Genomic DNA, 12,508 nt, shown 5'->3' on the forward strand with positions numbered 1-12,508 from the left:
TGCTATCTTGTGTTTTATTTTTTTCGCTTTGGTTTTCTTGCTATCTTGTTGTTATTACTCCCTGTTGCTACTGTTTTTTTTAGCCAAAGGTTTATCGAAAACAGCCTCTCTACCTTCACAATAAAGGGGTAAGGTATGCGTACACACTACCCTCCTCAGACCCCACTCGTAGAATTACACTGAATTTTGTTGTTACACATTAATATGAACTTGTCCTTTGTTCCTCTAGCATTATTCTAATAAATCCATTAAAAATAAAAAAGATCTAACAATGATATATAAAGCATGTCAAGATATTTCATGACTAAAGTTTTTTGCATTCCTAACTTTGCATAATAGTTAGTGACAAGGACAAGAGATATTTAGACACGGAGAAAGAGTTACCTAATAGTCTGGAAAATGTTATACAAGTTCGGATAATGAAAAAAACATATACCAATTGTTTAAATTATGTTGCAATTCAAATATGAATCCTCATAGAATGAATTAAAGTATAGCTTCTCTACAATATTTCTCAGTAAAATTACAAGGAATGTGATAGGAACAATCAAATTTCGGGCAGCCAAAAAAACAAAAGAATGGCTTCTCCACAATATTACCCAATCAGAGCTGACCCTGAATCAAAAACTGACAGAGTTTTAGTTACCTAGAAAATTTAAAGAGACAAAAAGAAACTGTGTATTTAGACAAGAAATGGCCACTCACCGATAAAAATGGAAATTTAGCAGGAGCTGGTGCTGAGTTAAATTTATAGTTATCAAGCTGAGGGCTGCTGAATTCAGTGTATGCAAATGCAGGCAGTGTAGTTCCAAGTTTTAAACTTTACGACGTGCTGATGATCGCTTCTGATTTGTTGGCTTGTATACGAACTTGCTTAGATCCATGTTACTAGCGGACCTTAAGTCAAAAGGTAAATTCAGAGATAGCAACAAAAAGCAGACAAATCTTTAAGCTAAACATAAACTCAGATGTCTAAAATATTGCTTACCTGTTAGTGCTGGTATTCTTAATATCTTTTAGAGGGGCTCGGAGCCCACTGGCTCGAGAACCATTTGAGGTGAATCTAAACGATGATATGACTGAAGCAAAACTTTCTATTGATTTCTCCGCTATTTGAGAATAACGTCCTAAATGAGAGATATTGGAACCAAATTTGGCATCTCTGTTGGAATCATCCAGGTCGGAGTTGAAGTTGCCTGAAATACAAAGATGTTATGATGTCTCTCCTGTAAAGAGATTCTAGTAAAGGTAACCAACAAAAGCATGTGGATGAAGGAGATTCTTCATAATTGTATGACAAAGCCTTTTCTTTGTAAGAAATGGTTTAGAGAAAAAGAAAAGATAAGAAAATTTATTAAGTGTTCAAATTATCACATGGAACAGAACTCAATCGCTTGAGAAGCTAAGAAAATCATCGGATCGTCCAAATGATTTGAAGAGTCAAGCCATGGAAAATTGAAGCACCGTCCTCAAGAAAGATATCCAATATAGCACATCTCAACTATACTGTCCTAGTTGCAGGCACAAATCAAATGTTTACCGGCGAAAAATTTATTGGCAACAACAACAACAAGCCCAGTAATTTCCCACAAGTAGGGTCAGGGGAGGGAAAGATGTACGCAGCGTTACCGCTACCCTGGAAGGGCACAAAAAGAAAGTTTATTGGCAAGAACAAAAAAAAGAAGGATCTTTAATTACTGTCAAAAGAAATACATGTGCCTTCTTATGGCAATTCCAGGCAACATATCATGAAGATATAGAATTCTGTAACAACTTCTAGATTGTTGCATGTCATTATGGTTAAGTCCAACATGTACTCCTAGGCTCTTACAATTTTGGTTTAACCAAGCTACAACGTCAAAAATGAAATGTTTCTTAAACGACAGTTTCCTGAAAAAAAATTGAGATGAAAAAGTAGAGGATTATTATTAAATAGTACCAAGTTGGTACAGAATGAGTATCAGGAAGGAGAATAGGTCTTCCTTCTGTTTCTATTTTTGTTTTTATTACCTATTTTATTTGTAAAAGTTGTGGTTATTGTTCTTTTTTATCATACTTTGAAACATTAAACTTATATTTCTAAATGACAAGTTAAAGTTAATCGATGTCAGAAAAAAGATGGAAACTTTGATCAATTTGACCTTGTAAAGTGAACGACGTCGTTCTTTTTGGTAAGAAAGGAGTACCGCATTCCAGTTTTTGCTGCTTTGGTTGTTGAGAATCCCTTTTTATTCCAAAACACAGAAGCCAAAGCTAAAGTTGTTAGGATCTATCGCTACTCAGAGTAAGAAAGATAATAGTTTGCTGAAGGATCTGAAAGGAATTCAAAAGGTTTAAGAAGCACTGCAAATAGAAGTTAAACAAGAACTTTCATCCTGTCTGTGAAAGGGTTAAAACTGTAGACAAATTGACAAGAGAAAAAGATATGTATGTGAAAGATGGGACTTCGACCTAAAAGTTTACCACAAGAAAAAAAAAAGACCTCTTTAAAATGAGATTCCTTTGACATGCCCTTGATCCCTAGTCATTTCCTAATATTCGAAGGACACAGATATTGGTAAATTGGATAAAGATGAACTTTGGATGGCTGAAGGCAGATCTCATCTAATGTTGCTTGCAACTGAACGAAAATACTTGAACGTCTGAATTCCTTTAACCTCCTCAATCTCTCCTAAGTCAAATTCAGTATAATTTTATTGAAAACTGTACCATTTTGTAGTAAGTCAGAAAAAGACTTAATTCCTGTCAAGCCTCTCAATTAAGCACCAGATTTCTTGCCTGTATCGGACTTAAACCTCCTCCCCCAGACCTTTCCTTCATTTTAGGTGGAATTCCTCAGTCTAATTTTTTTCGACTTAGCCTCTTCCTTTAACTGTCTATCAGCAAGCAAACCATCTTTTTCCCTATTCTTTAATTCATGGAACTCTGATCACCAGTATTTGCCAACAACAGCAAATGAGTTTTTCATCTTTTCAGCACGAGCAAGACAGAATCCAGCTTTCTAAGTGCCAAAAAGAGGAACAAAACCTTCGATATTTCTGATAGGAGAATTGCACTAGTGCCACATATATATTACATTGGTAACAATCACTAAAAAAAATGTTCTAATACCAAATGACATGTGTGTTCTGCTTTTTTCAATTGCAAAGTTCCAACCTTCACTAGTATTGATGAATTGTAGTATAGTTAACCACAAACTGGTCCCTACATCAACCACAACCTTCATATATACAACACTGTACATAGAAGAAAATAAACATTTATCGCTAACTTGTTAATTGATCTTTTATTTCCGCTTTTCAATTATATAGTGTAGTATTTGGTTAGCATCCCCAGATACATTAGCTGTTACGAAAAAGTAAGTGCACAGCTCTAGCAGTATCAGCACAAATTAGGAGTATAAAAATGTGGAAAGAAACAATAATTGGAGTAAAATAATTTGCACATATCCGATGAGTTCAAAATATTGCTTTTAGCCTTGTACATACCTTGATCTGCAGATATTTCAGCCTCTAAATATTCAGCTCTTTCACTTTCCTATTAAATAAAGACAAATTTGGTGTAACAAGCTGCAAGCTTGACTAAATTTTGCATCAAAACAAAGTGAAGATGAAAGGAAGAGACACATCAATGGAAAGCAACTTACGGTTTGAGCAGTGTCAATGAAGGTAACCTTTCTTTTCTTTAATCTCACTTCACAGCAGTCATTTCCTGGAGAAGCCTTGGGACTGGTATGTTGCAGCTCAGCAGCAACATGTGAGTTGTCCTGACAATTTTCATTCTCTTTTGTTCCTGCTGATCGCTTGTGCTGAAAATAAGAACTCCTTACTATTACTCTTTTGTTCTCTTTCTCTTTCTGTTCAGTATCACCTGATGGAACCAAAAATGAAATTATTGTCATCAGGAGCATCATCCTTAATAAAAAGTTTAGAACTATTATTGAACCAACCATTTTCAGCTGATGGCTTATGCTGAAAATAAGAACTCCGCACAATGGCATTTTCAACAACTGCTGCTACTGTTTCATCCCTTGCATCTGACATAGGATCACAATCATTCTCCTGAATGCTTCTATGAGATTTATCATTGGCAGCCCCATTTATCTCACTCTTATCATCCTGATTATCTTCCTTTTTCTTATTCTTCAGAAAATAGGAGCTCCTCACTATCACTTTTCCTTTTTCAGCTTGTATCGTGCTCTTGCTCAAATCTAAAGCACGCTCCTTACTCGATGTCATGCAGGGTTTACATATTGGATGCTGTGGCGCAACAGGTTGTAGTCCTGTATCATTTGCAATTTCTTCCTCTTCCAGTCGTCCTGCTCAGAGGACATAAGGAAAGAGTGTTTAACTGCACTTAGATGCTCTAAAAAAATCTGTATATTTACCTTGACTTTTTGAGTCCAAACACCAGGAAGCTTTCAAGAGAATATCATCATCCACCTAAAGACAGGAAACTTCTACTATTCAGAGAGATGCAATCAGAATTCCAATATGATACAACAATGTTATTCTCAGAGTATTAACTGCAAAACCGTCTTTCCTCACCGGAGCAGAAGATACACCCAGAAGATTAGGCGAGGACATTGGCAAGCTCTCAAATTTAGGAGAATCAGCTCCCTTCTTACTGTCTGCCCAAGGGCTTGACACTCCAATCTCCGTGTTTGGATGAACAGGGCTAGTTCTTGGTGCCCTAAATTTCTGCTTTGCTTCAAGAGAAGCAATGCCTATAAATAGTTAAGTATCACAAGAACCAATCAAACAAAGTATCAGGAAAAAGATTTTACAAAATGCAGATTTACGCCATAAACATGAGGAAGAGAAATGATCTATGTTCAACTACCTTGGGCATCTTTGCTCCTCAATATAAAAGGTGCATTGCTGAACATTTGTGTTCGAATTAGTCTCAGATCCAGCATTATTTAGAAGCTCTCAAAAGAATATCATCATCCACCTAAAGAAAGTGTTTCCCGCAACATTCTTTTGTTTGTTCTTTTTGCTTGGGATTTGTACGGCATGATATGCTCTATATTCAAGTTTCAATGGGTAGTTCCTAAAACAGTGGCAGATGCTATGACAACATGGAGAGTGAAGATGCTAGGTGAAAGGAAGAAGAAAGTTGGTAAAGGGGAGGGCCCATTATCCACCAAGTTCTGAATCATGCGCTATTGTCCTTCGGGGTCCCCAAAAAAAATGAAGGAAGAAGAACTATGGGAAGATCACCTCTTTGTGTGCTGACTAGTGTTTAGAGAATAGATGATTTTTAGGGGAATGTGAGGATTCATTGTTATTTTTTTATAAGGATGTTAAGAGCTCCCTTCTATTTTATTTCATTTGGTATGTTGGTGTAAAGAGGATTCCTCCTTGTATGTAGAATCAGCTAGATTCTTGGGAGGCTTGAGGCATACATGTAATACAACACCATTTAATAGTCAAACCACATTGGTTGTATGAATGAAATTCTTTGACTTACCAAGAATATCTAGGACACTGCAATGCTTCAAAAGCTTTGCAGCTGCTGAGAGGGCTAAACTTAAAGTTTCAGGGGATTATACGAATCTAGAATCTTCAAAGCATTGAATCCTACAAAAGTCTAAGCCTCGAATGCCAGATTCAAATATCTGTGGATGTAAGTTCTCAGCAATAGCTGTGAGAAATCAAACTAAAATTACTATACCTCAATCCTAAACTAGTCGGATTCAACAATATGAACCCTCTATACTCAATCAGCTCTATATTTGCCTTTGTGATTCTAATATTGGGAAGTAATATTCTAAAATCAGAGGTTATCTAAGTCTCGTACTTATCCCTACACTGACATTCACGTCTCCAACCAGCCAAAGAGATCCTGGCAAACGTCAGACCTAATATAAAGTCCTAATCTATTCAGAAAAAAGGAAAAAGAGATATACTAACGAAATACCATTTTACATCATAAACAGGAGGAAAATAAATGATGTATGTTCAGATACCTTTAGGCTTCTTTCCTCCTAAATATACAAGGTATATTGCTAAATAACTGCTTTGTCTTAAACATATAGAAAAAGAAAGAGAAAAATCACCCTTAATGATGCTTTGAGCTTCCAATGACAGTAAAAGCGTAAACGTAAGTACTTGTACAGTAGGATACAGAAGTAGTTGGTTAGGAGATTGTTCTGTGCAGGCAAATCAAGCTTCCTCCTTTCACCTTCCACTTTGAAGTCATTCAGTTCATAAGTTCTGCTATGCACCAGTTCAGCAGCATTGCATTCTTTCTGGTGAATTGAAATTCCATAGCTTAGAAGTACTATAAACTTGATATGAAATATACTTAAGGATAAGGAAAGAAACAGTTGTCAGAAGTTACAGAGCAGCACACTATCTTCATCCAATTTTCATAAAGTTGCAACAAAAAAAAATCATTTGTATTGAAATGGATAAAGATCTAGATAATCATAAAAGAGGAAGACACGCAACAAGAAGCGCAGCAGAGGAAAGATGTTATATATGAAGAAAAACCAGTAAGTTTCATGCCATCATGTATATCTTCACTAGAACATGAGATAATGCCCATATATCCCTCAGATTATGGCCCTATGTTCAATTACTCCCTCTGTCCCATTCTAATTGACATGTATCGACTTTCACAGAGTTCAAGAGTAATTTTCAAGTGAATCTTGTGTTGAGTTTGGTGGAGAAGGGTTTAAAAGTACACTTCAAAATACAAAAAGGTAGAGAATTAGTGGAAAGCTGTTGCAACAACTTTAAAATGATACAATGTAGTATTCATTTATTAGGCAAGATTAGTGGGAGAAGAAATTGTCATATTAGAAAGAGGTCAATTTTTTGGAAGGGACGAAAAAATAAAATATGTCAATGAAAGTAGGACAGAAGTAGTATTTTACCAAGATGGTTAACAATAGGCTGCCTCGAGTTCCCTTCAAACCTCAGTTTAATCGAAACATAAATATCACTGAAGCTAGAGCATAAATGCAGTAGTGACATAAATTTGAAGGGGACTGTAGGTAAAGCAACCAAAAGTTATTGGTCTTCAAAATCACGAGAACTGAAATCAAGAAATTTTAATAAAGGAAAGAGGCCTAAATACCTGAAATGGCATCATAGTGAAAGGATCAATATTGCCTTTTGCTATTCCTTGAGCAACTTCTGTTGGTATCAGCGTTCTTCTAGTTAAGGAATGACTCATAGAAAAAACGGAAATAAAGGAAATAGATTCTTACATGCATCTAAGTTGCATCATGAATAAATTTGGAAGGATATGGGCCTAGGAAATCTAGATCTTGACTACCACAATCAGAGAGCTCAGACAAATGAATCAAATCTTCAGTAATGGGATCATAAACTCGTTGATGCTGGAAGGTCATAATTGCTTTCTTGAAAGATTCTTCATACAGAGGAGAAACTGCAGCAGTACTGTACCTCAAGTGCTTAATGACCTGCAAACAAGCAAATCAATATCTAATTATCATGCTTATGTAAATGCTCAATATCAAATGCAGGTCAATAGATAAGATAAGTAAACTGAGGAAGCAAGATCAGACTTTGGCAAATTACTACATACAAATTTTTCTAAGGAAGTCACATTTCTAATGCTCCAATAATAATATTCACCTTGTCATAGCTCTTGAACTTTTTTATAAGTGCATGAGCTTTTTTGAGGCCCATCCCGGGCAAGGACTGCAAATAGTCACAACCGCTCAAGATACACATCTCTAAAAGCATCTGCTTCGTGAAACCTGTTAAATTTAGTTCCTTATTTTGGTCCAGCTTGGAGCACTGAAACTCAAGGCCTTGCCCAAACTTATCCATTTTGTAAATGATCTGGATTCAATAAGAAATTAGCAGGACTTCCACGATGAACATTGTAACAGATAAAAGGAAAACTTTTTTAACAAAAGTTGCCATTAAAAGGGGCCAAAAGCTTACCCTAGGACAACCAAATGCTATTAAATCCGAGTCCTCGGTTATAACAGCATCAACTTGTTTGCTAATGGCCAGAAAGGTCATTTGAGCATCTGCTTCATAAGGAGCCACAATGTAACATACATTTTCCCGCTTTAGGACCTTCAAATGTAAATATCAGATTATGAGAAACAAAAGGTTGACTTGTTGACAGTAGTGAAATCATGATGGATTTAGTACCTGTATTAGATCGTGAGCCACTGAAGGTGATACATCAACTGCCTTTTGATAGCACTCATAAGCAGCAGTCATGTTTCCATTAGCTTCATGCTCTATTGCACGAGAAAGGTTTTCTTTCCTAGACCTGCAGGAAAATATGGGGATGAAGTTAGCAACAGTAAAAAGCTTGCCATGATTTAGGGATGCAAATTAAGGTATTCCCTACTACCTTTAAGGGCTGGATATCAAGGCAAGAGAGGTACAGTAGAGGTGACTGAAAGATTTAATAAGATGTTGGCAACATGGAAGAAGCAGTAACCTTCAATAGGGTAACTATTCCCAATTACAGGTAAGGTAGTCAAACAACTGGAAAAAGTCAGAAATTATTATGGGAAGGGAATGGTGATCAACCCAAGTTCCATTATTATATGGGATGTGGCAATGAAACCGAAGTATTGCGGGGGTATGGGGTAAGAAATCTACAGCTATACAAAGCCAACTAACGAAGTGCTTTGGTAACGAATCTGATGCTACTGGAGGAAGGTAGTAAATGCAAAGCATGGAAATAAATTATTGGTATCAAGAAGATGCAAAACAAAAGAGAGTACAAGCAAATAGAGTGTGACTGATCATGAACATCAACAAAAAACCTATGTTAAAACTAAGGAGCAGACACAGTCCAGAAAATGATTACAACTAGATACATGTGCCTGGTTGAGCCAAGTAAAAAGATCAAATAAACATTTAGCTTTAAGGGCATGGTTTGGAGTTGATAGGAGCTAATTATCCTTTTCTTTTTGTAATTTTCATGGATACTGTAGATGCAATATATCAAATATTCTAATTAGCTCATTTAAAAAATTAAAAGGAACTCACAACGTAGACCTAAAAGTTAGGAGGTTATAAGTACCTTGCCCGCTTGTTCTCCTGGTCATTCTTCATTGGTAAGGGACCTCCATCAAACACAAGAATAGGCTTGACACCATAATGGCGTAATAGATTTACTCTGTGCATGCAATAATCAATATGCCTAAATGAAAATACAGTGGAAACATTGTCAGGGTTTGATTAAGCTAAAACTGAACTATTTACATTTCAGTCTTTTCAGACAATCATTAGAGTTTCATTTTTGAAGAAAGAACTTTCTAAGACTTCCAATGCATTAGTGAAAGATGGAAATTTGTTTACCTCCCTAAAGGTAGTTCACACATCTAATCTTAATGTGAAATCTATAATATATTGGCCGCAGAGTATTTTACTAATGTGATCTCAACAATTAATCTGCCCAAAATAGACAAACACAATGTTGTTTCCTTCTAAAAGTACATAAAGCTTGTTGGACTGTTGTTCCATATGAATACTAGTTAGCAAACTCAAACCAAGAAATGAAGCTATTATAAAATCCATAACAACTATCCGGTTAAACCCCATTGCTATCGTGAACAGAAAGCAAAGCAAAAATGTCCTGTTCATGAATCGGTATAAACACATGGATTGAGATTTATAGTCCCTTTGCATTAATCATCAGCTGAATCAAAAATTAGTCCAAAAATTCATTTACTTTTTCCACATTTCACATAAATTGCAAAAGAAAGATCAAGAGAAAAAGAAAAATACAAAACACATACCACGAAAAAAGACATACCAAGGACCCCATCATGAAAATCAAATCACAAAACTTTAGAAGAATGAAACAACAGAAGAAAAAAATGTACCAGGAAAAAAAACCATAATCCCTCACCCATTAAATAGTAGTAGTACAAATTAAAAAACAAATCAAGAACAGAAGAAATTAAAAAAAAAAGATTCTTTTATTCATCTACTATCTTGATTAAATTACACAAAAATAAAAAAAAGATTAGCGGAAAATGAAAGATCAGCGGAGAAAGAAAGGTGAATACTTGGTAGTGGGGATGCCTTTGCAGAGCTCTTTGCTGCAAGAGAAAGCACCCTTGTGAAGCCAGGAATATGTATCAACAGCTACACTGCAACCCTTCAATTCTTTGATGTTTATGGGTAACATTATCGATTTCAAGAGGGGCAAAAGCCCTTGTATACCCATTATTCTGTTACCGTATTCAATTCAAGAATATTTGCATTTTTGAAAAATGGCTTTGAGCTGGAATTGCTGTTAAAGCCCTAATATCTGAGCACCCATTTGATAGAGAGGGGTGGAATTTAGAAACGAGGGAGAAAGGGGAATGGCGGGAAGTATTTCTTGAGAGTGCAGCAATTGGGGCGTCTATGGAATTTTGCTGTTTTTGTGGTATCTAAATAAATTTTGTAAAAGTAGCACTTTTGAGTTTTCTCTCTCTCTTTTTTGAAAAGGCCAGATATGCCAGTTAACTATGTGTATTAGAACACATATGTCCGTCATCATTAGTTTGGCACACATACATTCAAACTGTCAAATACTTGCTCATTCAGCCCTTAGTTAGACGAAACCCACTATTTTATCTTTTTTAAATAATTAATAAACCGACCCAGCCAAAATCTACTGACCGGATCCACCCTTATTTCTAGATGACCCCACTAGCTATTCCCTTATTTCTAGCCCTTCCTTTTCACATTATCTCTTCATGAAGATGGCTTCTTTTTAAAACCCTCAATTAGGCTTCAATTTGCTCGCTATATTGAGTTTATTCTTAAGCAGGTTAGCTATCTCGTTTGATTTTCACTCACTTTGCTCTCTTAATTCTTTCATTTGCTTTTGAAATGTCGGAATACTCGAGTTCTTCAAATAGTCGTAGAAGGATATGTGGATGTGGAGTTGCTGCGCTCCATCTCACATCGCGTACTGAAATGAATCCTGGGAGACGCTTTTTCAGGTGTCATAAGCCTGGTGTGAGTTTTCTCTTTTTCCTTGTTAATGTTTATTTTGACAGATTTGTATCGATGATTTTGGCATATTTGTAACCGATTTTTGTTATGATGTTAATGTTTTATTACAGAAAACTGGATGTGGTTATTGGGAATGGGAAGACGATAAATTTCCACCAAAAGCTATTATTGTCATCAACAAATTGAAAAGGGAAAAGGATGCTCTTCTAAAAGAAAGACTAGGAAATGGGTGGGGGGGGGGGGGGAATTATTTCTTATGTTATTGGGTTTCATTATTGAATTTGTGGTTAGTTTCATGTTTTGAGGGAAGACTTGAAAATATGATTGTAATTGCTTATGGTTGTTTTAGTTGTATAATCTAGATGCATTTTAATATGATGGTCGGATGATTATAATTGGAAATGTTTTAGATGATTTGGAATGCAATGTCATTTGTGTCGTATTAATTGTTTGAAATATTTCTATACGGAATCAATGTTCTCAAGAAAATAATTTTTCAGACTAGTGTCAATATTTCCAATTTTCCTCGAATCCATGCCTACAGAAAGACATTCATCTAGCCAAGTGAAGACTATGAAGTAATAATTTGCATGTTGAACGGAGAATATGCAAAATAACTAAAAAGATAAACTACTTTTTGTAATTGTGTACCTGTATTATGCATAACTTTGTAAAAGTGGCAGAGCCAAGCAGGGTAGTGTTCATGCCTTGACGCTCTGTCTAGATGAGATATTAATATTTTCACTATCATTGTAATACGAGCCTAATTAGAGACTGCTGAAAATACCTAAAGGCACATTGATAATGTTCCATTAAATATGATGTTAAAATATTTTAAATGAAGAGATACAACTGATATCAATTGTGCTTGTGCTATGTTAAATATTAGCTTATCTCAAAATGTAAGAGAAAAATTTGTTGATGTGATGATCACAGAAAGAACCACTTAGGACAACAAATCTTATGTTGCTGCTTGCTAAACCTGCGAGCTCAACTAACTGCAATAAGCTCTGTTCAACTTCTCCTTCTTCCTTAGTAGCTTTCAAGACCTGAAGAACAACTAGACTAGTAAAATATTCATGGAGCTGTTCCTTCAGCCCAAATAGACTAAATTCAAAATCTGCTGAACATCTTTCTGAGTAAACAGATGTGGACAGGAAGTTCTCTTTTTATTTTTTTACTCATTCTCTCTTATAAATTAGAAAAGCTCATATATTTGCCTATAGATGAACCTTAAAGAAAAGGATTTTGGCCTTTAAAATAGGAATTATATCTCTTTATTTTTTCTCTTGAGACTAACTACTAATAAATCTACTAACTCTCCCCATATCAAGAGAAGTTCAAAGTAAAATGAACATGCATCCCCACATATGTACATAGCCACACTAAATCTAACCACAAAACATATAGCAAAAGTTGAACAGGGAAAGTATAGCTAATCCCTATAAATATTCATAATATCAAAAGCAAAAAGTTCGAAGCACAAACCAAAAAAAAAAAAAAATTATAAGCGAGATATCCAACTTAAATGGTCCAACCACTATACT

General features: G+C 35.4%; 1 protein-coding gene across 2 annotated transcripts; it reads right to left on the bottom strand.

The window, feature by feature from the left end:
- Positions 420-10,384, bottom strand: LOC109229469 (exonuclease 1). Of its 2 annotated transcripts, none has more exons than XM_019394922.1 (16): positions 10,022-10,384; positions 9,031-9,150; positions 8,142-8,265; positions 7,926-8,063; positions 7,611-7,820; positions 7,260-7,435; positions 7,087-7,159; positions 6,130-6,253; positions 4,548-4,726; positions 4,388-4,442; positions 3,950-4,318; positions 3,647-3,870; positions 3,489-3,537; positions 989-1,196; positions 706-897; positions 420-615 (listed from the first exon to the last, which is right to left on the bottom strand). In XM_019394922.1, exons 1-15 carry the CDS (start codon positions 10,180-10,182, stop codon positions 816-818), a joined length of 2,292 nt encoding a protein of 763 aa, XP_019250467.1. In that variant the 5' UTR covers positions 10,183-10,384; the 3' UTR covers positions 420-615; positions 706-815. The 2 variants fall into 2 exon arrangements, with proteins under 2 accessions (XP_019250467.1, XP_019250466.1); XM_019394921.1 differs by having other exon boundaries at positions 4,527-4,726.

This window comes from Nicotiana attenuata, chromosome 7 (genome assembly GCF_001879085.1).
Source record: "Nicotiana attenuata strain UT chromosome 7, NIATTr2, whole genome shotgun sequence".
NCBI classification, from domain to species: domain Eukaryota; kingdom Viridiplantae; phylum Streptophyta; class Magnoliopsida; order Solanales; family Solanaceae; genus Nicotiana; species Nicotiana attenuata.

Excerpts from the sequence above, each read along its gene's own strand:
- LOC109229469 (XM_019394921.1), bottom strand. The coding sequence starts at position 10,182 with ATGGGTATACAAGGGCTTTTGCCCCTCTTGAAATCGATAATGTTACCC. Across the intron at positions 4,727-6,129 it reads TCTCCTAACCAACTACTTCT|GCATTGCTTCTCTTGAAGCA; the intron begins GTATCCTACTGT and ends AACTATTTATAG. Across the intron at positions 1,197-3,488 it reads TGAAATATCTGCAGATCAAG|GCAACTTCAACTCCGACCTG; the intron begins GTATGTACAAGG and ends TTTGTATTTCAG.